This window comes from Sander vitreus, chromosome 2, assembly GCF_031162955.1.
Source record: "Sander vitreus isolate 19-12246 chromosome 2, sanVit1, whole genome shotgun sequence".
Classification (NCBI taxonomy): Eukaryota; Metazoa; Chordata; class Actinopteri; order Perciformes; family Percidae; genus Sander; species Sander vitreus.
In genome coordinates, this window is record NC_135856.1 from 8,688,372 (window position 1) to 8,715,536 (window position 27,165).

The window sequence follows — 27,165 nt, forward strand, 5'->3', positions numbered from 1 at the left end:
CGGCAAACCTATTTTATACAGTCTATGGGAGAACACACTTTTTTTTTATCTGTAATGACTCTTGTAATGAAAGACTCTTGTAAAGACTCTCACATTGAGCTGAAATGGAAACACTGTGCTGCAACATATGTCGTAAGGTTTAATTAAAGGTTGTTTACTGTTACTGTTACTCTACAGTATTTAAAGAAAAAGCATAAAGTAAACAGTTGGGAGTTAGATATTTTTGCGGAGGCGGGGTAGAGTGGGATGTCATCCCTATTTTCCACTGGGCACGTCTGCGCTTTGTTCCGGAGTCATTGATGAAGTCAATGCTTGCTCCGCTAAAGATACGCGCCACGTCTATTTTCACGGAAGCCGCGAGCCGTTTGGACAGCCGGGCAGGAAGTGAAACAGCGAGAGCATCTAGTCAATTTAGCAAAAGACACCCCCCAATATCGTATATGGTCTCCTGTACAACACTACAGACTACGAGAGATTCATCTTAGAGGTGGAAAAACATAATAGGCATCACAGATCTTTTTTATAACGACAACGCCAGAAAAGAGAAGGCATGGAGTAGGAGGGCTTGGAGTGGAAGGTAGATACTAGCTTAATAAACGCGATTGTTCTGTAAAGTACAAAGTAGAGACAATATAATCTGCGAGTCAGGCAGCAAGACGCTCCGCTTCTGAGGCGTTTCTGGTGTGGTATGGGGCGTGGCGGAGGATAGAACAAAACCGGAACGCAGCACAGACGTGCCCAGTGGAAAATCGGGGTTACGTCTTTCCTGTTCCTCCCGGGAAGCACAGGGGAGGCGTGGGTAACACCCTTCACTTTACCGGCAGTATTGCCAACAGATGAAGACACCGTGTCTTGAGAAGCTTGTTGCTTTAGTGTTCACTGTTAACTAACTTTACGTTGTCTTTGCTATCTCTTTTTCACAGCCGCACTCATCCGCTACTCTCACTCCGTTACCGCTCTCCTTGCTTGACCACACACGCACTGATATCGCTCACTCGATGCACCTGCCATTCTTGCTCTAACTATTCTCCTAACAGGGGGTTGCGTTTAACCGCTGTCTGCTGCTTACTGGTTGTCCTATGGAAATATTCTTGTTTTCTTGCTGCTGCGGTTTTGCTTTGCACGTTGGTCTTACAGCTTGTGTATGTCCGATGCTTGTGTTCTAGACTGCATGTAATTAACGTAATACTTGTTGTCACATGTAATGCTTGTTGTGATTGTATGCACGTAGTCGTAGGTGTGTTGGAAATGTTTTGATGTGTGCTGCTGTCTTTTTTAGCCCTGACCTCCCACCCCCTTCCCTCAAGCAGCTTTGCCTTTTGCCAGGCAGTACAGGTGTTTCACTGTAAAATGAACTTGCTCATTCCCCTTTACGGTCTAATCAAAAAATGGTTAAAAAAAACGCAACACTTTATCGGCCCTTAACATTTTTAAGTAGCTGCCACACTGCCTGCTACTATTACCACTCTAACACACTAGTGGCATGAAATCTGATTGGTCAGAAAATGAGAGAGGCAGGAGATAACAGGCTTATCACTGGGTGAGAAAGAGTGTTACCATAAACCTTTTTGGCTCAGCTGGGCCACAGCGCTCCAGCTCCTGACCCCTCCCATGGCACGAGTCTAACTGGCCCTGTAGTCAGCAGCAACCCTGATAGTCGGGCTGTGCTTCAGTTATTATTACACATTCACAGACAAACACACATTTGTGTGGCGTTAATCATTCCCAAGTCGCTGATAAAACAGAGACAGGTCCTTAAGCCTCGACAGTGTTCATAAACGGTACTTCATTAACTTTCCAATTCCTTCTCTCACTTTCGCGAACAGAAAATTATTTTTCAAAAGACACTATTTTATTGCTTCTTTAAACCAGTGCCACTATTGAAACGTTCTGCTCTGTCTACACATCACCTACCACCGGCACCATCCATCCATACATACATTCTTTTCTTTCCCTCCACCTCTCTCTGGTGAGAAGGTTGACAGTTAATTGGGACTATGTTTTAATGAGCTGGCCCTGAGATTTTATCTTCTCCTTTCATTAGGAGGGGGAAGAAAAAAGTTTTCAGTCACTGCTGTGGAGAGCAGAGCTGTGTGTGTGTGTGTGTGTGTGTGTGTGTGTGTGTGTGTGTGTGTGTGTGTGTTTGTTTGTTAATGAGCTAATCAATAGCAGTAGTGTGTAAGCCCAGCAGTGGGTCTGCTTTGGGAGATTACTTAAAGAGACATCCAACTTTAAGGACTCGTTTGTCTACAATGTGTCTGTTTTTTTTTTTGTTTTTGTTTTTTTACTATTCTGACTCAACTGAAGTTTCTCAATTTCCAAATCTTTATCTGACAGATGCACTGCTTCATTTGAGCTACTACCTGTCTATAGCCAGCATTATACACATAAATTATAAACTATTTTTTGTAATACTTTAGAGGAAATTTAAGGCAAATTAACCAAACTTATTTCATGGGCCTGCAGCAATCTAATCACTGTGTGTGCAATAAAAAACTGCCAATAAAGCTTCTATCGTATCCTGTGACATCAGACTTTTTGGACTTTGCGTTTATGTGAACCTTTAAAATCGGGGAAATGGTAAGGTTGCAAGCAGTGCCTTCATCTCCTTGAAACTTCTGGAAGAAAAATGTTCAAATAACTCACTGGCTCACACAGCTAAGGTGTTTATCTCACTGATTAGCAGAGCCTCATAAATATCTAATCACTGACGCTAATCAGCTCTCTCACCTAGGGGCAAGCTAAAAATGTAAATTACACAAATGCTCATTTCAGGCTAATACACAAACATGTTCTGCACACTTTCCCTAACTAATTCTGTCATCAAAGCCATTTTAACATAACATTGCATTAATCCATTATTAATTGACAAACAGCATGTATGCACATGAACTAGTTATGACTAAGTAAGCTGTTGCATCATACTGGTTCTTGTTCACAACACTAGTATTTGAAGGCCACACAGTTACAGTCAACTTTGACACGCACAACTGTTGATCTCCCACCACTGGAACACACATCCTGACTTTTGACTTTATTCTGTAAAAACAACAACAACCCAACCAACATAATTAGATTATGGTTGCTTTGAAGTCAACAAATTTATGTAAAATTCAAAACATTTTAAGTAAAGGCTGTGGGGGTGTACATCTGGATTTACCTGAAAATAAAGTTGATGCAATAATGAAATAAATGAGTAACTTTGAACAAGACTAACAGTCTTTATATATATATCAAACGATTAATTTTTTCTTAATCGCGACTAATCGCTGAATTTCTATAGTTAATCGCGAGTAATTGCTTTTGTTTTATCACATGATTACAATTCTATTATTTTGCATTTCAGAACTGTTTTAAGTACATATTAACAATGGAACGCCATTATTACCAGTCTATCTTGACTGGGAATCAAATGAATGCAAAGAAAGTTGCTTAATGAACTTGACTTTAAGATTTGCATTTGTTTATTATTTATTTACTGTAAACAAAAGAAAAATGTAGGAATATGTCATTATTGCAAAATTCAGAACATGCCAACCGTAGCAGCCTACGTCTTTAAGACCCGAGTCCTCTACGATGCTGACAGGTCTGCAGTTAGTTGCCACCCATTTCGCAAGAGCTGTAGTAATTTTTTGGGGATTTGGTTTCATCCACAGGTCGGCAAGTAGCACTCAGATATGAAGTTCAGATATCAGCAATATTTGTTTGGTGGTACATTTAGATTTAACCACTTACGTCTTTTGTTAAAAATGCTGTACATGTTGTCCTAGTTTCTACTATTCCATACTGTATCTTATGTCTGGTTGCAGCTTGTTCAAAGCAAGAACTTGCTGCTTTTTCATATTATTGTAAACTGAATAAGTTATTTTGGACTGAGCTTTGAACCTTTGGCTTTAGGAAATTGCGAGCAGCATTTTCTGAATTGTATCTACATTCTATAGATGAAATGACTATGGATTAATCGAGGAAATAAAAAAAAATACATACTGTATTTTCTCTCAATCTTAAACACAAGTTTACATAAGTTACGATCACTGAAGTATTGTTTCAGTATCATCGTTCCCCCCAAAAAACCTCAATTAGCATTTGACGCCTTTTACAGATGAAATGGGGGGAAAAGTAGTTTAAATTACAACCTCTGAGCCAAGTTAGTGATAAAGACTGAATAAACAAAACCTTTCTTGGAGCCATGATTACTATCATTGTGGGTCTCTACAATCCCTGCTGATAATCACACAGGACTGACTGAATGAGTGAGTGAGAGAGAGACAGAAAAGTGACAATTAAACTTGAAACGTTTTGATTACTAAATTGTAGCGATTTTAAAAGGGCTGAAAAGTAATTGTGAATAAAGGTTGACGAAATAATTTGAATGAGAATTTGATATAATGAACGCATTAGAAAAGAGAGAGAGAGAGAGAGAGAGAGAGAGAGAGAGAGAGAATGTGACAGTTGCAGGTTAAACAGCTTACACCATAGGAGGGGGATTTGGGTGCCTCTGCTAGAGGGGGATATTAGCAGGATTATCTGGCAACCCTGTTGGGGAGGTGAATAACATTAGAATCCTATTTGTCCAAAATCCCCATTTGCTCTCCACTTACTCCTGCCTCATCCTACAATTAGTCCACTTTATATTCTCATAACCAAGATTACAGTCTCACACACACTCACACACACACCAAGAGAATATTATGTATATTGTTATTCATGTGCATTTGTGTGTGTGTGGGTGTTCCTTTATACGTGTGTGCATGAGTGTCATATTCCATTAGTAGTACAGGCCTCGCTGCTCCCATAGGCCACCATGCGTGTGTCATACACACTCTGACAGTGGAGAACACCCGGAATACTAATACAGGAAGTTTGAGCCTCTGTTTTGTGTGTTAAGGTGCTTTCCGACCGGATAGTACTTGTACTTTTTAGAGGAAAAGTACACTTCTAAGCAGTTCTAAGAACTACTCCCCCAAAATCTTTTTTTCCGTTTGCATTCCCACTGGCCAAGTGGCCATAGGGACTGGTAGGAGGGGTAAGGGAGTGACGCAAGCACTGCAACGGTCTTTGCCGGTGAGCCGCAGGACACGCTTGTGGAGTTTAACTCCGAAAAGACAGTTAACCACAGGTTCCCATTAATCTTGTGATGGACATGTGTTGTGATATTTAAACAAACGAACCGTCAACGGCGAAATAAAAGCCTCTTATTTACGAGAGAGGTCTGAGAGACCTCCAGCTTACCGCGAGGTGTCTGGGCATGACTGGCCGAGCGACGAGCTAGAGGCCGGGGCAGACGCTTGCTGGCTGTCGCCTCACTTCATGGAGCTTCTGAACTCCGAAAACTTTGAAGCAAATTGTCAATTCGGCATCAATTTTTGCAAGACTGCCTATATTCGAAATCTAAACAGTTAATTTCTCGCCTAAAACGTTGTCAGAAGTGAATTTAATGATGAATAAGATGGTTTCCGAGTTGGCAGTGGGCGGGACTTATAAGTTCGACCAATCAAGTACACCTAGGAAAAGGGAAAAGGGAAAAGACCCTGCTCTGAAATAGGAGCTAAAAAAGTACGCTACAGCGGCCAGAGGAACTTAAAAATCCCCAAATTTTTCCTGTCGGAACACGACGAAAAAAGTGTTCTAGGAATGTTTAGTTCTAAGAACTGCAAAAAACCCTGCGGTCGGAAAGCCCCTAATGTATTTGTACATCTGTATGCCTGTACACTCAATCTCTGTAGTGTGAGATTGGAGTATGTGTGCATTTGAGTGTGACAGTGCGCACTATGAGGGTATCACGACTGTCTGTATGTGTGTGTGTGTGTGTGTGTGTGTGTGTGTGTGTTCGCTCTATAATGCAGTCTGAGGTTAATAAATATTGACAGTGAATTATCTCTTCTGGCAGGGTCGCAGGTGGGTTCAATGGAGCAGATTGGACACCAGCATATATATATATATATATATATATATATATATATATATATATACACGCACACAAACACACTCTAATCTCCCCCATTTCTTATTCTCATGTTATTTTCCCACTCCACTAGCATTCAAGTGAGTCCATGAGCAAGGCAGCAATGAGCAGTCGCAACAGTCTAGCACTTGACCACTATAATCACCCTGCCAAGATAATAAAGCTGCCTTCTACCTCGCTGGTATGGATTCTCCACGGTTCTTGTTGTAGCTAGAGGCCCCCTATCATAACACAGTGATTAGCTACTGCTAGACACTCAGATCAGAAAGCAACGGAGAGAAGGGGAGAGATAAACAAAAAGAGAGAGATAAAAGGAAAAAGTGTAGCATGACAGGATGGAGAGAGGGGAGAAGGGGAAGGAAGGAGACAAAGAGGTAAGTGCAAAGGGAGCACAACAGGATGTTTTCACTGTAAAGCTACTTAAGAAAAGGATTTAGCTCAACTGCTAAGGACAGACACACATACAGTTTTTATTTAGCCCACTCAATGTGTGTATGGGGAGTGGTGATCGATTAATGCAGCCCTGCGACATTGCACACCCACACACACAAACACACAGCAGAGGAGAGTCTCTGTTCCTCTCCCTGCATGGCTGAGTAGTGCACAAAGCCATAATGTGGCATAATGGTGCATAAACGTGGAGATGGGGGATTCAGTAAAAAAAAAAGGGGAGAAAAGAAACACCGTGCAAGGTCAAATTTGCACTTCATGAAGCATTAGTCAAAGATCCCAATCGAGACAGATATCAGCACTCTCACAGATGCTACAGCCTGTAGGAATTTTGATGTTGACAGTTTTTTTCCCTTTTAACTTCACACTTCTATGTTAATGATCAGGGTGCATATGCTTACAGAAATACACACTGCCAGTGGCTCATAGCCACGTGCAACCATATCTGATCTCAGCAAGTGTGTAGGTATAGATGTACATAAAGCTAGAAATACATTGTTAATATTGATATGATTACATATAACCGGTTATCTGGGATTTGGTTTATGGTAATATTGTGATCAAGTGTTTCAAATCTGTGTTTCTCTGGTCCTAAAGGTCGTGTTACAGTTTACCACACATTCACGCATCACCTTTACCTCTTTGTGTGTAAATACTGTCTCTTTGAAATACCTTTTTGAAGAGCAAGGAGTCGTCCATGTGCTCTGCATAGACTGAGGTGAGCCTGTACTGGTTTTCTGTGGTGATATCCATCTGATAGCCGGTCAGGACGTAGCAGACTGTGCGGAACTCCTGAATTTTCCTTTGAAACACCTCCTTTAGCCTCTGGTTCCGGAGCTCTGAACTCTCCATCTGCTTACGTAAATCTGCAACACACACACAAAAGGTAGGGAGAATACATCAGTCAGATATTCTGACACAATATTTGTATAACATCACTCTGTATACATGAGCAACTCAGACATTTTCCTCTAAGATTCTGCAACACGTGCAAGACTTCTTTTCCACCGGGCTCTACAAGTACATGCTCAACTCACTTAGCTAGTACAGCACAGATGGACAGCTCCATATCAAAAATAGACTCCCTGAGGCACTTCATCTGTTCTCTTAGGGTCTAACAATCCACTATAATGCACAACATGTAGTGGTGGGGACTAAAGCAGTCAGCTCCGTCTCCGAGCTGGGAGCAGATTCGTGGAGAGGAGAAGCAGGATGGGGGCTTGACTTTAATTTGTTGAAAATCAATTTGCGGTAATTGCTTTAATTGGAAGACTCGATTGGAGAAGGCAGAGAAATGGGTTTGTCAGAGCAAAAGTGAGTCGTTATGGAAGAAATTTAAAATGTTATTACTGCAGAAAACGTTCCAAGTGATACACATGCATTTGAGCGTGTGTGATTGCGCATGAATATATTGTAACATTAGAAATGGTGAAAGAAGTGAGGAGAACAGACAAGCCACAAAGAGGCAAATGTTTCCACAAGGTTACCAAAAACATTCTCAATTGGTTTTATGTACTACCGAAACATCTGACCACAGCACCAGACAGCTGGGGCGTCTTTATTGGGGAGTGTGTGCTCTATCCTTTCAAAAAGGACCGCATGCGAAGAAAAGTGGACAAATTGCTCTAATTAAATAGCAGTGAGCGTTGTTGTCAATAGCTATTTACATCACAAGAAAGTTGTGTCAAAATGTGTAACAAAAACAGGCAGAACAGAAAGAGAATTAACAAAAGGTTAATTCAAAAGAGAAGAAAAACTCTGACAAAAAGGCAGATAACATGCTTATTATAGTTTTGATTCATTTTTCCAAGGTCAAAAGCATTTCACTCACTCAAATGTGAATCTACTTTAATAAGAATGTTCAAATAACCAGTATTATTGTACTACCTACAGTACAACCTGACTCCTGGAACAAATTACAGCACACTCAGTTGTGCCATTTGGACAATTCAGAAATCTGGTTTTAAACCGGCACACTTGTACTTGTAATTGCTTTACATCATTTATACAAACTTTCTTTTGCATCCTTTTTATCCTAATTCATTTATCAAATAATCTTTCCAATTCAGAAAGTTTTAGTGTCTTTCTATTTTTCTTATCATGGTGTCACTTCTTTCCTGTGTTGTTTTGTTTTTGTCTTTGTAATTTGACTCAATGTCATTGTAAATGAGGGCCGCCCCTCAATGATCTCTCGAGTATAAATAAATGTTGAATGAATTTACCTTCTGACAGCAAACACCAACCAGTCGCAAATTCGGAATTTGTTTGGGCTATTAAAAACACATGAACATACAGCTTATATCTGTGCAGCAGTTTATAGTAAAAGTGGCTCATTTCGATTGATAAGTATTTGTACTCATCATATTTCTCTTTGCCCATTACATTTTTAACATTCATTATCAAACAAGTAAAAGCTCAAAAGTATAAACTTATACTTAACTTGTGTGTGTGTGTGTGTGTGTGTGTGTGTGTGTGTGTGTGTGTCTCTCTCTGTGCGCCTGTCTATCTCCTGGGTGACTGGGCTCCTCTTGAGTGCCAGTCAGTGCTGATAAATACTGTTTCAAGACTTCAGCAGTGTGACAAAACTGTCACTATATGACAGCTATCAAACTGCCCTGAAAATGGCCGCAAATTCTCAAGTGACAAGTATGAAATAGACGCTGCTTAAATTTACTGCAACATGCAGACAAATAAGCACGTACGCTGGGAAATAAACATGTTACTGCCTATGTAAAGACGAATGTGTACAAGTGCACACACAAATGTGCCAATGTGTTAAGTGACTAAATCAAAGCATTTTTTTATACCAACTGTCAAGTTTTGACAAAGTAAGTGACTTCTGACTTTTAGCCTTAATTGGTCTCTAGGGGTCTGGGCGCACTCTCTCTTAAAAGCTGTCAAGAAAATTCCACTGCACACAAGGGAGCCTATTATTTTTTTATATTTTTGACTGCTCATTTTCCAAACTGAACTTTGTCCAATGTTTGCATATGTATCTGTTGAATGTAACATGGAAAAATGAACACAAATGGTACTGACAAAATGATTTGTTGTTTTACCAACAAAGAACAGCAGGAGTTTACCAAAAGGTGACCGATCTGCCCAGGAAACGCAACTCAAGTGTAATATTGTCCCGACTGTGCTTCTTGTGACTTCTGACTTCTAGTCATGTTCAAAAGGAGAACGGCCAATGTTCTACAGTGAAATGTATGAAAAACGCACCATTTCATTGTAAAAAATAAATCAAAAATCAAATCTTAAACCAACAGGTAAAGCATTATCACATATACACAAATCACTCATCATGGAGGTGGTAAAGCAGAGATGGGTTACACTGTAGCAGTAAAAGTAGGGGAATTATACCCTGGACAGATTAATCTGTAAGCAGTATAGTCTAATTCCTGGCTACACCACAGAGCACTGACAAGATGTGTTACTATATAGAAGCCTTACAGTAGGAAGACAAGTAAAGTGTCAGTTCAAACTCTATATATTTAATCATATTTTCACATTCCACTGCAAAGTAATCCTCAGGGCGCTTCCAAGAAGAAGTAAAAAAATAAATAATTTATTCACAAAATGCAGTCATGTGTAAAGCCAGAAATAATACTTAATAACGGCTTTATTTATTCACTGGTTTAATTTAATTTTTTTTTAATCCTTGATGAGTATAATAGAAGGCTATTCAAGGGTAAACATGAGCCAAATTAAAGAATAATTCCTGTCACTGTAATCCTAGACTTCATTTGACTATTGTTATACTGTCATACTTAGCTCTAAGGTAATGGGTAGCACTGCTTACCTATACACAAACATGGCTGTCTATTTAAAATAAACTAATTGGCTGCCATTAAAAAGCTTCTCATGACCCACAGTTTAGAATGTAAATGGACATTTCATGACTGCAATAATTGTGTTTGTGTAGCGGAGTTGACAGTGAGAATGATGAGAATGATTCCACTTGCCATCACTGGGTATTCATTTCAATTTACATTTTATATTATTTATTATCAGTCATCAGTTTATTTTTATACTATTAACTGATAACTGTTACTGATAAGTGGTTTCATTCTTTTTTGAATTAATTGATTTTCCGGAGATCTGGTTTTGTGTATTGGGGACTTGAGCCGTGCACCCCAACATGTATTAGAGTCTGTGGCGTCTCTGTGGTAAGTTGCCTTAACATTAGCTCCATTATGTTTATTTTAATCATCTTCTTATGGGTAAAAGTGAGTTTTGTATTTATGTGATCTTCAGCTCTCAGTTACTTCAATAAATGCATTGTGTCGATTTTGTTTCTTTCCAGACTGATGTGGAGTGTGTATGACACGCCAATTCCTATGCTATTATTAGCGTGTTATCAAGACGCATACTCACTTTCTAGCGTGTTTATCAACACTGTTTGGCCTCCATTGACTTACATTACCTTGCGATTGCGTGTGAATTTACGCCGTAGTGAGTAGTATGAAAGGGCGAAAATCTGCATAGGGAGGTTGGTCGGGGTGGTGGATGGGTCAAACACAGGGCTTTGACCCAGGAGACCGGGGATCGTGTCACGCTTCCTTCGGGTCCCGTGCGTCACGTTTCCTAAACCCAACCGTAGCTTTCTTCTTTTCCTAAACCCAACCCGTCCGCTGTATATGGCGCTCAAAATACGTACCGATAACTCAAATGGCGTGTATTTAACGCCCGCTGTATACAGTGTAGACATACACGCGGATAGCTCAAAATGCGTACAGATAACACGTCACTTAGCGGACGTGGGCGTGTATGTTTACGCAAAGTCATGATGTCATGTTGTTTCTTTCATTGTTTTTAAATGGTGTTTTTCTGTTAATGTGTTGAAAAATATGGAAAATAATGAGACATCAATTACTAATTTCTATTTACACAAAATGTTCCAAATAGTTACAACTGACTAATAGTATGATACTATTCTCATGTAACAAAAGTCTCCAAACCCACAATGTCTTAAAACGACAAGTAGGGTTTTTGGCTCTATTGAGCACTTTGTTTTGCAAAGGTTATTTTAGATCTGTCATTTCTTAATTACACATGCAAATTTTGTGGTGAGGTTGTAAGGGTCAATAACTAACAATAGAGCTGATGAAATAACACTTTTTTTAATATAAGTCTGTGCTGATCGCAAAGACATGAAATGTATTCAGTTTATCTTTGATACTTGTACAGACATCTCATTACTTTAACCCTGGTCTGAAGATAAGAGCAGGTATCAGAAATTAGGTCTGTATTATCTGCTAGAGGGTAAATTGAACATACCGGTGGGAAACTCAATTATCACTTCAGGAGAAGAATGGGTCAGAAGCAGACAGGCTAAATTAAAGACGGGGGGAAATGACAGAAGAAAAGACAAGAGTGAAATGAAGCCTAACAAAGGAAAAAGAATGGTGGAAGTTGTAAAGGGAGAAGTGACAAGAGGAGTGTTGGTGAGCGAGAGACAGAGGAAGAGTGAATATTAGAGAGGGAGAGAGAGGGAGAGCAGCGCACTGTGGTCCTCAGTTCACAAATTAGCCAACAGACTTCCAGCGCTGAACTGCCCTGAACTCCAATTAAATATTTAACCCTGTCATAACTACACTTTCCCCATCTAACTGCCTGTCGTAAGACTCTGGACACTAGAAGGACAAAGGCCAGCAGAGCAATTCCATTCTTACTTTGGTTTAAGATGCAGCCAATAGAGGGCGTAAGTAAACAGTTTCTCTCATTTATTATTTTTCATTAGTCCAAAAAGGGAACAGCACCTCACATCAAAAATGTGCAGTGTGGAAAGTAGTACAATACCCAATTGCTTCTTTAATGTTTACTATGACAGTCTTTTTACCAACATTTACCTTAATAACCTTGGTAAGTAATCAAATAAGTAACCGCTCAAACGGTTTCACCGGTACATGAAATAACTACGTAATTACAGCTCAAGCCTTTTATGTACATGTACTTACTGTGCCATACATGAATGTTATTTGTGTTGGTCAAGATTTATTTCTCCTATAATGTTTGCTGTGGCCCTTATCTCAGCTATGGCATCTCTCATCACTTTATGGTAACAGCAGTGTGATAGACAATAGAAAAGTAAATGTTCAACCCGGTTTCATTGAATACGAGGGTAGTACAAGCTAATGAGCCAATTTAGTACAAACATGTAAATGTGTGTCTGTGTTGTTGATCTTACCCAGCACCTCCTTTGATGGTGGAAAACTGAGGCCAAGGCTGGGGGCGTGCATACTTGAGTCGTCTTGTGAATGGACCATGGCACCTCCATCCTGCAATGAGCGTACGAGTTCCCTGAGACGTGTCACTTCCTCCTGAAGAGCCTCAACATCCTGCTGGCGCTGTTGCTTGGCAACAGAGGTAGGGTTCATTTTGAAGTGGAGAACTCGGGTTTTGACGGGATCATAGTCTCCCTGAGACAGAATAAGACAGAAAGATAAAGATCAGTTCTTTAACTTGAACGGAATACAATCTTCTTGTCCACACTGGACATCTGAAGATGTTTAAAGAAATACAGAACTGACATACTATTAATAGTAATTTCATAGATAACTTGAGAAAAGTACATTCATTTATACAGCAGGGTCCGAAAATCAATCCCTTGTGTAGTCAAGTTATGTCTTAAACAGCATTAGATGTGGTACTAAAGCAGGTCAATAAAAAGGTTGTTAGTAATGACTTTAAGACATTTCTTTTTCTGCTCTTTAAAAAATAATATTGTCTATGTGTGTCCAAATTTTAATTTGGAACACCAAGAGTACACACCTCTGCTGAAACGGTGGGCTCTTGATGCACCTTGACATATACATTTCATGCCCAACTATCGATTTCCAAACTATGACTTCCTTTCTGTTGAAACATTGTTGTGTCCCAAAGAAAATCATTGACTGACTGTAGGTGACATCTTCAGGTCTTTTGTCCAACAAACAGTCCAAAATGCAAAGATATTCCGTAAATAAAAGCAAAATATAAAGCAGCAAATGCTCACACTGGAGAAGCTGGAACCAGAGAACAGTGGACAGTTTCGTTTGGAAACATAATTTAAACAAGTAATCGATTATCAAAGCAGTTGCCGCTTATGAATTATGTTGATACATTTATCATTAGTGGTTTGTATTGGCTGTAAATGACAAAACAAGGTCAGTCTTTGTTCAGCTGTCATTGTGCTTGGATTGACTTCATATAGAAGTCTGCAGGTCATGTAGTCAATTCAGGTCTGTCTGATCTTGGTTAGGATTAAAAAGAAAACAGGGCTAAAAAGTATTGATATCTAGAGTCTCTGCCCATTCTTCCTCCATGCACGTTTTTCCCCTATTGATTAAGTAAACAGCATTTTAAGTTCTCACACAACTCACAGGCCTTTAGAATATGTGTGCTGCAAAAGCTAAACAAAACACCAGATACGTCCGCACAATAACTAAAACTATGATTGCACTTAAAGGACAATTCCGGCGCAAAATGAACCTAGGGGTTAATAACATATGTGTACCGAGTCAACCGTTCTCTAGGACATGTTTTCATGCTAATCAAATGTGTCTCTAGCTTGAAACAAGCTAGCGCGAACTGGTGATTAGCTGCTAATGCTACCTTTCGGGGCAGAGGGTAAATCGCTATTTTATACCACTAACAAGGCTCAAAATAGCACCAAACATCAACGGTAGCATAATGAGGGTCCCTACATGTAAACCGAAGCATTGAGAACTTTGTAAGTGTACAGACAGTCTATTAAAAAGATAGATTATAAAGACAGTAGCGTTCATGTTTACATGCGGGCGCCATCTTGATCAGTCGAATCACGAACGCTGTGTTTGAGCTATGTTACTGGTTATTGGTCGCACGGCGTTCGTCGTTCGACTGATCGTGACCGTTTTCCAATTGATTCAGAGGAATAAATATGGAGGAGGTGAGAGGTAAGTGTATGCACAAAAGTGCTTAATATTACACACTCTGTTGCTAATTAATCCCTAATTTCTTTTTCATATTGTCCACTCAAGTGCGGCTGAAAAGGTTTTGGATGTAATAAATGGCCCTGTCTCCATTCCCTTTGCTTGCCACTGTTAGATTTTAGATAGTAAAAGAGATTGCTTTTAAATAACGTTTTAAAACATTATTTAAAGTACTTCAGGTTGCTTTATAAGCAGGTCTGACCTTTCTTGGTTATGTGATCAAACAGCATCTACATTTCCAGAAACAAACGACAAAAGAAAATGTGAATTTGAATAGTGTGCATTTCCATCCACTACTGTTATGTGAACATTAGGAGCTTCACCATAAAGAGCTGGTGGCACTAATTCTCCAGTCAGAGGGCCAGTCACACCTCAACTGGTTGAAAACCATTTGCAAAACAATATGGAAAATAAAATGTTTGTTTCATGTATTAATAATTCGAGGAAGGTTACAGTCTCATCAATTGCTCACGGATTGCTGCCAAACTAAATTTTGTTGTGTTTAACATGCAATGACAATAAAGCTCTTATCTATCGTTCAATACAGAGCTGATGTTTACATTTGCTGCTATTTTTTGTCTCCTTAGCGGAGTGGAAGCATGAGTGACAATAAGTCACTTTTTTTTTTATGTACAAATTAAAAAATGTGCATAAATTAAATAATAAATGTGCATAAAAAGATGGTTAGATGGAAAAACACAGATGTATGAAAACATTTAGACTTTCACAGGATATAGCATCAATTTAATGGATCGCTTTGTAGCTTATTTGTCCGATGCAATTAATGGTGACGCCAACATCGCATGGATGAAGCAGGTCTGCTTGTGTAGGAGACAGGGCATTCAAACAAGTCATTTTATTTCCAACTTAATGTATCTAAAGATATTTATTTTATGTGTAACCTTTGACTGCTCTGCTTTACCTAGCCTGGCAAAATCCTCTCTACAGAGGCTACAGGAGCATAAAGTGAAGATATGAGCATCAGACTGCCTACCTGCTTTATTTCCCAGTGTGCTACTCTTTGCCCTCAGCACAGAGCAGTGTGGACCACAGCAGCAGAATACCCTGCACTGGTTTGCAGCGAATGAAAGTATTTATTAAATGTATAATGTCTAACCATAGAATCATGTTAAGGTCCATATACTTGCATAAATAACATAAATATGTAGGCTATTCAAATAGTTTAGGGATTGTTTTATAAACACTTAATTTGCTGACACTAAAACACTGGCAACAGAAGAGTTTAAGTAAACATTTCGTATACATCTATATCGTGATATTAGCGTTATCGAGGTACGAAAAGACCTAATTTGGGATAGAAGATTTTGGTATTGCCCAGCCCTAGATGGATGTTAGAGAGAAAAAGAGAAAACGCAAAATAAGAAGCTAAAGCAAAAATGGGTACGTTGTTTCCTGAAAACTTGATTTCCTTCTGTATTTTGCTTTGTTTTCTTTTGACTCTTTAAGGTCTGGGTAAATGAGAAGAGTCCATCTTAGCTTAATGCCAATATAAGGATACACAGACACAAACAGGAGCACACACAACATGCACAAAGACCAATCTAAGCTCTTGATTACTGACTAAATTAGATTCCATATGCCCCCAAGCGACGGTTGCCAAATAAACAACAGGAGTGTGGAAGAGCAGGAGGCAGACAAGGAGAAAAGGGATATGAAGAAGATGGGAAACGGTGAAGGACATAGAAAAAAAACACGATAGAAACAAAGAGGGTTGGGTTATCATTGCCTGCAGTGTAAAGGGAAAATGCCTTGTACGCTTATAAATAACACTTTGTATAATTTAAAAGGAACAGAGGGATTGAGCTTTCCAAAAAAAGGAACAGAGAATGTGCGTATTTATATCTAAACATTTTCAACTGGACTGCACACACGTCACAGCCAGATAAAGTCAAGACTTATTTTCTTCCTGCGCAAATCTTTTGAAGTTCTACATCTGTATATGGAGGGTTTATTTAAGGATGCCTCTGTATGGGCGTTGTAATAAACAGCAAGAGAAAATGGAAAAGAGAGCCAGATAGTGTGAGACAGATATGTAGATTAGAGCCATAAACCTAGCACAAAAAGAAGAGAAAGGTCCTCAAAACGCAGCCAACAGCTACGTGCTGTCAAAAAGCGAAAAAACTATTTCAATCACACTTCCTTAAAATTAGGCCAGGCTAAAGAAAATTAGAATGATTTGGCCGTGGCATTCATATTTTACTTTTTGAATGCGTGGACCGAGCCGAGGGGCAAAGTTTTAATTGACTGCTCGACAGCAAAAACAAAGGAAATGTATTTCTCTTTGGCATTAAAGCACACCAATTTCAAAGTAAGCCAAGTAGCAGCGTAATCTTTTTTTTAAATTGGTTGAACTCTCTTTGAATATCAAACTAGAGTGAGAAACTGGAAAACAAAGGCCATCTTCTTGTCTTCATCCATTTTACCTTCTGTTCAGAAAAAGAGACTACAACAGACAAAAAAGTCATCAAGTGATTAAGTATGATCCACTAAAATAAGAAACATGAAATCCTAAAATTCAAATAGGGATGATCATACGTAAATCAGATAAAGGTATCCTTACCTTTCACTACACATGCAAGTCTGAATTTAAGAAAAAAGGGAAAGTGGTTTATAAATTATAATTTAGTTCACTGCAGCAACATCAAAAAGTTTTAAAGTGGATGTAAACAAACTGCTTAATATTACAGTTGGCCTATTTTTGTGTGTGTGTGTGTGTGTGTGTGTTTACATGCATATATACAGCCTACTCTTCCACACAGTATTTACAGTGCAGCAAGGTGGAGTGCCATCCTAAGTGCCCAAGGCTACATATCTCTTATTCATAGAACAACAATAACAACACATCTAATACCAGGGAGCAGAGTCTGTTATAAAAAAATAAATAAATAAATAAAAGAGGCAGGGAGATAGAGCAAAAGACCAGAAGATCAGGAGCATGAGAAAGAAAGGGAGTGGGGGCATAGAGAGAGTAAGAGGGGCACAGTAAAGGAGGGAGGGGGAGACCGAAGTCCAGAGAGCAATGTCTGTTTTTGACACAGCTAAACAAATCGCTCTGAAGCATCCACTTATATACTAAATACAGCACTGCCCACAGGGAACCCATGAGTCACTGATGGAACAGGTGACACACTAAAGGTGAGTGATTGTGCATGAGTGTGAGAGCAGAGGGGTACGATTAAAAAAAAATAACGAAGAAGAAACGCACATACACAGACCCTTGAACCACATGAACTGATGAAGTGAGGTTGAATGGAGAGACAGAAGAGACAGCGGAGAAACAAACCTCTTCCACTCACGTCACATCATCAAAAACACATTGGAGCTCCTTTCTCGACATTGGCTTTTAGCTACTCTCCTTTTTAAATTAACTATACCTGTACCAAGGAAATCAGAGGTGCATTTAAAAAGGATCAGTTCACCCAAATTACCAAAAAGACAAAAAACTGGTACCTACTGGTACTGGCCATACAGATGTAGCTGTCCAGCTCTGAGATTTATGCTACCCCGATCCGATGGTGGTGAATGTAAATGAACAAATAGAAATAAAAAAAATAAAAAAAATAGAACAGAAAAGGTATCCTGGTTACTCTGGATGCAGAGAGTTTACCGTCAACAATTTGTTTTTATAAAACTACTTTTTTCTTATTTAAGAATCAAGAAAAACTATTATTATACTATGCAATATATGGTTGTATTTAGGGATCACATTAACATAAATATAAAAAAAGATGTAATGTTGGAAGTGTACATCATCCGCATTGAGGTAGTGACAGAAATCTGGGATATACCCATCCTTTGAGTAAAAACTGTTTATAAAATATGTACTGTATATTAGTGATGGCACTAATGCTTTGTCCTCATATTTGGTCCATCATCTGTGGGCTTACATATGGCAAAAGTGCATCAAGCAGAGCAGCTCTTATGCAGTACTGTACTTCTGTCCCTAAGGCAATGAGGAAACCATGGATGAATCTACACAGAGGTTACACTTCATTGGTTTTTCCTGCATGGGTAACATTTGAGGATGGCCGGCTAGCTGCAGCACCAATGTCTTGATAGAGTCTCTTAAACAGGTCCCTGGTGGAAGGTAGACATAAGTCAATTGGGGCCTGAAAGCTCAACATGGAGTTAAGAGTAGGAGTAGCTGCAACAGCATCCACTATGCACTGAGAAAGATTTGTTTGGTAATGGGCATCCTTGTAAGGCTATGTCCTGGACACAGATATCTGGTATCCTCCAAATCATTAGTTAAAGAGGTCCTGTGGAGTTTTCTTGTAAATAAACAGTTAAAAGTTATATTTACATTCAGTGTCACTTCACTGTCCTAACTGTTACCTTTATCTTACGTTAATCAGCACCTGGCCTGTCTAAAACCTTCTAGTTTTCTAGCCATTCCACCACTTTTCTAACTGCCCCCAACTAATGGGAAGGATGGCGGTTGTGATAGGCTAGCCTATTGACACTATGAACATGTTTTTCTTATCATCCTTTTATTTTTAATATCATTATGTTTCGGGGGGGGGGGGGGGGGGAGTATTTGCAAGAGTGCATGGCTTGTAGCCTGGAGACCTCCTGTCTCATGCTACTCCCGTCTCATGCCTGGGCATGTCCAACAGTAAATTCAGATGTTCAGAATAGCCTACGGAATCGTGAATTATTTTCTAAATTAAGTCACAAATAAGTTAGCGGGCATGGGAGGCATGAGACATGAGGTCTGCAGGCTGCAGCCATACCCGACTCAGTATTTGCGTGTGGGACTGTGTTCGTTACCTGTTGTCCCTTCGTGAATGATATCAATGATCACGGTGCAGAACGCGTGATGAGGTAACCTGGACATGTGGAGGGAAGGCCATCTCTCCCGATTGCTGTCAAGAAATCGCTGTGGTTTCCGAACCTTTTGAGGCGGTTCAGCCATGGCATACAAGCCTTCAGTTATCCGGACAGCCTGGCTTGCTTGAGGCACTGAATTGAATTAAACGCGCGAAGCATTTGGCCAGGAGGGGCAGGTGGGCAGAGGGTTAAAATACAGCGCTCTGATTGGCCGAAAGCTTTTCACTCCACTTACACGCTGTGGCTCAGCGGCAGAATCAACGTCATAGATGTAGATTGAAATGAAAGAAATGAAAGATGCAACAAAATGCGTACCTAGAGAGCAGTGAATCGTATAAGCGTACTTAAGGGTCAAAATGCGTGCCGAGTACGAAAAATGCATACATGTTGGCAGGTCTGTTATTCCTGACAAAATGATGGAGGCAAGAAGTAATGAAAGCCAAGTACTAATGTCGGTGGACTGCTGAGACGACGTGCTCCTCCTTGCAGGCCAACTGGGGTATAGGACCAGCTGAAAGGCCTGGATAAAGGTGGAGCTGAAGAGCTTTTTAGACCATGAAGTTTTAGCATCAGAATCTGTGGTAGGCTCTGCGACAGGGACCTGAGCAGCAAGGGTAGGTTAAGGTTGTGGCGAGTTAGCATGAAGGCAAAGAGCGGCAGATTCTTCCAATAAGTACTGCAGAGCTGCAAGGTCTCTCCCCTTCCTTCTTAGTTTAACACATTTTCAAGATGGAGACAAGTACAGTGCCAAAAATGCCTTCAGGAATAACTAGAATGTGCAATATGTAATCCTCTTACTCATCGACAGGTTTGTCACGTTGAACCATCTCACCTGTATGAACTAAGTGTTAGGAGTGACCTTTCTTGTGTCTTTTTGCTGGTAATTGGATTCCCAGTTGCTGTGCCAGCGCTAGACAGAGGGGTATTCTCGGTTTTATCACTGAAATATGTATCTGTATAATAAGATATAGCTGCAATTCATATGGTCAAGAAATTACTGATTATGGCTTTGAAAAGTTGTATTTAGAAACTTTTCCCATTTGATTTCCTTTTGGAAGTCTCGAAATAGAAGCAAAACAAAAATACTTGTATGTTAAATCAAATGTGTCATTACTGACATTTCTCTCTCAAATTGCATCTTACACTGAGCAGGCTGAAGGGGGAATAGGTACTCCTTTCAGACATCTCAAATCACTTCACTGATTTACTGGATACGAATGGAGCTGTGCTGCCATCATCTCTTTGGCTCAAAAGTCAGAAGGCGGTTATCAATTTTATAGAGAAGCGTCATGATGAGTCCCAACATGCCAGACCTGTGATGGGAAGATACAATATCTGGTGGGAAAGAATCTCAGTAGGCAGTGTACAGTTATAACACTGGAACACAAGCTTCATAGTCATAAAAGGGAAGGTTCTCAAAGATTTATACAATTTCAAAACTAAAACCTGATTGAAGAGACAGCTCCCTCTTGCCCGCCAATTGTTGCTGCCATCCTTCAGCCGCCAATATCATCATCATCAATCTGAGCTTAACTGTTGACAGTATGCAACAACCTCATTAATTTCAGGATTTGGCTGTCTTAAAAGGACATTGGTAAATAGCACTGTCTTTGACATTGTCATTAAAATGTCTGTGTCTTTAACACTATCGTATTTAATTGTCTCAGTGAAATATAGTTGGAAGGGACAACGTTGCCCAAAGGAAATTTGGTTTATAAAAAGTGGTAAGTGTTCATGTCCCAAGGGCTGTTTAAGCAGGCTCTGGTTTTATTTTCACTGCTAGCAGAAGTGTCATCTGCAATTATCTAGTGTGTCCTATGTTAAACATTACAAAAAGCAACAAAGCAAAATATCTTGACTACTACTTGCCCAGTGCTATAAAACCCCATGTTCAGGATATATTTTTAGCCCCACTACTAGGGAGGCAAAAGCAAAAACAACACAGGCTCAAGGGATTGCTTGCAGGTCTTAAAGTGCCCATATTATGAAAGAATCACTTTTTCTGGGATTTGGGGTGTTATATCGTGTCTCTGGTGCTTCCACACGCATACAGACTTGGGGGAAAAAAAACATCCATGCTGTTTTGAGTGAGATACGGGTTTCTGAATGTGTCCTGCCTTCAGTCTCCGGGTGAGCTGTTCAAAACAAGGTGGCTAACCGTAGCATGCTAGCTCGTTCTGAATGGCAAAACACTGCTACAACACACACTAGTTTACTATAATCTACAAAATAACTACTTACATGTCCCTGTTCTGCAGGTATTCCACGCAAAGTTGGAAGTGCGCCCTCGTTTAGAAGAAGTCTCCCGGCTAATCCTGCCTTGTACTACTGAAGTTGTAGAAACAAACAGCTAGCTAGATGATGGGAGCTTACCTAGCTACTGCACATGTGCGACTGCCAACAAAGATGTTACAGCAATGAGAGGTCTCACTCTGTAGCTAAAACAGAGACCTGAACACAGGGGGAAAAGAGGAGCTGCAGCAATGTGCAGTACAACAAAAATATGGTGTTTTCTCAAAATTAAACCATGTAAACCTATTCTGGTACAACCTCAAAATACAATTATGAACCTGAAAATGAGCATAATACCCCACTCTAAATATTTAGTCATATTTATGCTTGATTTCAACTTTGATTTAACCTTTAAATAGGTAAAAACAGCAAACCTTCAAATAACATCACTACAACAGCAGGGGCACTGCTTAATACCTACTGAAAAAACCTTACCTACAAGCATGTCATAGTCAAGACAAAATATGAATAGCTTTTTCACCTAGTACTATGTCTCCTTCAATCTGCCAAGTAATGTCGAAACATAATGTTGCTGTGGCAAAAATGGAGTATTATACAATTTGGCATGCCCATGAAAGCACATGTACAACAGAGAGACTACGTTGATGCAACCTCTTGCAACGCCTAGACACTGGCATGACAGCAAGAGCAAAAAGTACAGCAGTATTAAGTCTACTATTATTGCATCCACATTCTGCAGTGCAAGACCATTTTCTTATGAGCTAAATTAGAAAAAGCTGGAATTCTGCCGTACTTGTTGAAGCCATGATGATGTTGATGTCATTTACATCCCATGTGCTCAAAATAACCATGGTTTCTCTCCAGAAAAAAAAACAGGGTCTAAACAAAAACAGCACCTGTCTAAAACAGAGGTGCTTCGTAAGTTAAGACGGAACACACATGGAGGAGAGCAGAACAGGCTGTAAATAAGTGTTCTTCATAATAAGACTAAATGTTGACTGCAGGTTCTTTGACATGACCTTGTCAGACAAATTTGGAGCAAATGTCCTTAAAACCACCCTTCAACCTACCCTGTCACTGTTTTAGCCTACAAAGCAAAGAATGTTAAGTTTATATTTTGCTCCTCTCTGTCGCCAAACTGGTAGCACCTATAACCAATTCATAAAGCCTCTACATTTACTATTCTGGACAACCGAGTAGGTGGCGGAAAAAAACATCTGGAGCGCAGGACGTTATGAGTTTACGTCGCTGTCATCATCAATAATTAATGTTTGGAATAAATAAAGAATCCAGTAGTTCTGAAAATAAAAAAGATGAAAGCTTTGCAGTTTCGCGCCTTTCCATACATACATACTATAATCTTAAAGCTGACACTTCCCTCCCTTCTAAAAGGAGAGAATGCAATAGTTGGCATGACCAACAACCGCAACCATGCATTAGAAGACAAAAAACTGCTCAAAGAAACATAGAATTAAAAACAAAAATAGTCAAAAATCTGACGACTTAGATTTTGAAGTGAACTGGAAAGGAAAACATAGGCTAATGACTGCTTTCAAAGATGTATCCAAAATACACAGGTTTTATTGTACCACTTGTAGAAATTAAGTTTACAAAACACATTGAAACTTCAAATGTACTCGTCCAGATGGGTTAGTGTTTCCATAGTATAGTATGTTAAAGTGCCCATATTATGCTCATTTTCAGGTTCATAATTGTATTTTAAGGTTGTACCAGAATAGGTTTACATGGTTTAATTTTCAAAAAACACCATATTTTTGTTGTACTGCACAGCTCTCTCTCACTGCTGCAGATCCTCTTTTCACCTGGTCTCTGTTTTAGCTACAGAGTGAGACCTCTTTTCTTCTTCTTCTGTACTATCTTTGATTGCACATGCGCAGTAGCTCAGATGTAGATCATGTCAGCTAGCTAGCTCCATAGACAGTAAAAGAAAGGCTGTTTCTCCAACTTCGGTCAGTTACAAGGCAGGATTAGCTGGGAGACTTCTAAATGAGGGCGCACATGTAAGTAGTTCTTTTGTAGATTATGGTGAACTTGTGCGTGTTGTAGCAGTGCTTTGCTATTGAGAACAAGGTAGCATGCTAGAGTTAGCATTAGCATGCTAACGCTAATGCTACGAGCTAACGGTTGCGGTTAGCCAGCTCGTTTCGGCTTGTGACGTCACAAGCCGTGCCGATTTTGAACAGCTCACCCGGAGACTGAAGGCAGGACACATTCAGAAACCGTATCTCACTCTAAACAGCATGGATGGATTTTTTTTTCAAAGTTTGTATGCCTGCGGAAGCACCAGAGACACAAAAGAACACCCCAAATCCCAGAAAAAGTGTTTTTTTTCATAATATGGGCACTTTAAAGAAGACAAGTAGAGTATTAGAGATGCACTAGCAGCAGTTTTGCACAGCAAGGAGGCCTACTTTTTTGTCCTGCACCAGCAACTACATGGATGTGCGCAACATTCTCTCTTTTTAAACCTGTTAAGGAGAGAGACCACTCTGTAAAATCGTGTTTTAAGCTTCTATGATGACAGGCATCTCCTAACCAGTGCATATAAACAAGAGAATAATCCCATTTGGTATTGGTTTTGATTATTTAAAAACATGTCAAAATGAACAGGAGAGGAAATTATTTCATGTTGCAAGTCACAGCTCGCATGATGCAAATTTGGCCCAAAGCTCGTCTGGCTTTAGCTACCATGACCATGCCACCATCAGCGAGTCAACCTACTGAAGTGCAAACCGTTTGGTGCTGATAACCAAGAAAGAGAGAGAGCATGCATTTGACGAAAACTTGCTGCCTCAAGATTCATTTCAGCTACACACGGCTCACACTACCAGTATTTTAGCAAAGTTTGATGCAATATTGTGATAATACCATTTTCCATGATGTTTTCGGTCACAATAACTGTAGCATGAAAGTTTTAAACCGCCATATCCCTAATGAGTACTTTTTAATCGCATGACAGATTAAATCAAAAGCATTTGTTGTACAATAAACAATAAAAAGGTGTACAGCTCTTTAAAAAGAAAGATCTTTTTAAGAAGAAAATCTGAAACTCTCAGGAGTGCCTCCTGACAGATTACTGGTGGGGATGATTGAGCACAAGTCCATGGAAAGCACTCTCCTTGCACCGGTAATCTGAGCAGTTGACAGTCACACTACTCCGTATGATCTCAATATAAAGACTGCTGGAAATGATGGGTTAGGCTACAAGAATCTGACGTGCAAGTTGATATAATGAAAAATCCCAATGTCAATGTATTCAAGCATTCAATTCTCCTTTCAAATGCTTCTCCATTCAGTCACTCATCTCCTCCCTCGGTCTGATGTAGAGGTCTCTTTGTGTGCATTTGACCATGGACGAGTGGTAAAAATGAACTCTTAAGAACTAATCTCACACACACACACACACACACACACACACACACACACACACACACACAAATTGCCTTAAAGGTGGTCATGCTTGAGAGCACGTGGATTTCATTCACCCAACGGCTAAATGGAACCAACACGCTTGCCCACACACGTTTCATTAAAGTGCCCCGGTAGGCTTAGTTTGGCACAGTATGAGTCAGGGGAGTTAGAAGACCTGACTGAGATGAAACGGGCACACACAGCCAATTTAAAAGGAGAAGGGATCGGGTATAACTGAGGGAGATAGTTAAGTAACTTTGCAAGATGAAAGTAGACGGATTAGATGCACGCATGTGCGTATTTGTGTGTGCGAGTGATGTTAAGGTGGCTACCAACCAGGATTCATTTAATTTCAGCCAGTTTCATTCCCAGCTGACAATAGGGAAGGTCTTCATTTATTTTGCTGATATATCTCTTTTTATATATAAATCTATATCTGTCTCTTCTGATCCCTTCTCCCAATAAAGGAGGACTTTTAATCAACCACAGGTTCGACAACTTTTCCATTGGACGCTGCTGGAATCACACTTGGGTCCAATTGTACATGAAAAACTGGCAGAAAGGGGAAGCGTTTGTGTGACTCAATCTGCAATGTCATACGGGCTAGGCTGCTGCCTTTGGGGTTATTAAATTGGTTCCTTTGTGCCAGACGAGTAAATCCATCACATAAAACGGTTGCAGGGAAGTCTTGGTGCCTACCTGTAGTTTGTGTCTCTCCAGTCTCATCTCCAGAATGTTGTTCTGCTCCTCCAGACGCTGCCGCTCTGCCTCTAAATCTTCAATTTTCTGTCTGAAAAATGCATGCACACACATTCACTGACTTGTTTATTAATATGACGACTATGCACATTGTTGACTCGATAGGTTAATCCTGGAGGTATAGCTCTGCTCACAGACAAGTTAATCCACCCTTGTTATATGCATGACTCTAATGTCTCAGGTTTTGAATTGGGTGTCTTTGCAACGCGTTATATCCAGCGTTACCGTGTTCCTGTTTCGTTTTTACATGATGGTTCTTCTACTCGTTATCCACACCTTCACTGCTGTCACTCAGTATGCTATGCTTTCTCTGGTGCAGGCATTGTGTGTGTGTGTGTGTGTGTGTGTGTGTGTGTGTGAACTACCTGAGTATGCTGACCTCTTCTTTGTTCACTGAAGAGTTGCTGTCAGCAGCAGAGGCCTGGTGCTTCTTTAGAGACTCCAGCTCCAGCTCCACCTGGGACAGACAGAAGAAAATGGGCCTGGTGCACTAACATCAGACCACCTTTGGCCGTGTGCCTGCAGAAACCTTTTGCATGGATCCTGAGGACTCTATTCTAGTGTGCTACTATCTTTTAGAGACAGACATCCAAACAAACACATGTATCCTTTATACACCATTAGTCCACTGACTGAATCAATTTCCATTTCACAATGTATCAAACTCCCCCCCGGTACTTGTTTTCAGTCTGTCTGTGTCTTTAGTTTCTCTTCAATCTTGCTCTCCTCTCTGCAATTATCCCTCATTTCCATTTGCACACCCATTTTCCTCCTTTTCTGAGCATCTGTCTGTCTCTCAGTTCATCCTGACTCCCAGTCTTCCCAAGACGGATAAGTAATTACTGCTATACCAGACAGGTGGATTTCACGCGCCAATACTTATTGCCATGGCTATGTTGATGTCTCCTTGGCAACAAGGACCCATGAAAAGAAGGGATAAGAAGACCCAATGACAGTGTCACAGAGTGTGTAAGAGAGTTTAGGTCACACCTGCCAACTATCTGCTTTATCCCAGTTTTATATCATATTTTTAAGCAGTATACTTTGGATTTTCTAACTTTTCTATTATTTCCACAACCCTCAATTAAGAAAATTACATATACAGTAGAAAACTTAACAGATGAAGTGGCCCTTTTCATCTGAGTGTGAGATTGAGAAATGAGTTATTCAGTGCAACCTGGCACCTACTTACTTCAAGTTACAATTTAAAAAAGAACAATGTTCCAATATTAGTAGTATGCTTCTTGACAGAATGTAAGAGAAGGGAGACGGTACTCATCGTAAGAAAACTAATGTAATTGTACCATAAATACGAGTTCAAATGGTAAATAGGACTGTCCCTTTGAATAGTTCTCAGTGTTTCCCCACAGATTAGAAAGCAATTTCGCGGAAAATACTGTTCAATACTCATATCGTGTTTTGACCTTGACAACTCAACTGCATTTTACTGCAAACTTGCGACTAGTTAACTTTCTAATGCAGGCGCAATCGCTTGTTTGC

The 27,165-nt window shown here is 39.9% G+C and overlaps 1 protein-coding gene across 2 annotated transcripts in view; it reads right to left on the minus strand.

Moving 5' to 3' along the window:
- Window positions 1-27,165, minus strand: part of mad1l1 (mitotic arrest deficient 1 like 1) — a 62,657-nt gene that overhangs the window by 20,630 nt on the left and 14,862 nt on the right. For both annotated transcript variants that reach the window (XM_078275934.1, XM_078275922.1), the window contains exons 14-17: window positions 26,031-26,122; window positions 25,606-25,696; window positions 12,606-12,837; window positions 7,088-7,281 (exon numbers count right to left, since the gene is read on the minus strand). In XM_078275934.1, coding sequence (XP_078132060.1) covers window positions 7,088-7,281; window positions 12,606-12,837; window positions 25,606-25,696; window positions 26,031-26,122 — 609 coding nt within the window. The remainder of the gene's footprint in view (window positions 1-7,087; window positions 7,282-12,605; window positions 12,838-25,605; window positions 25,697-26,030; window positions 26,123-27,165) is intronic.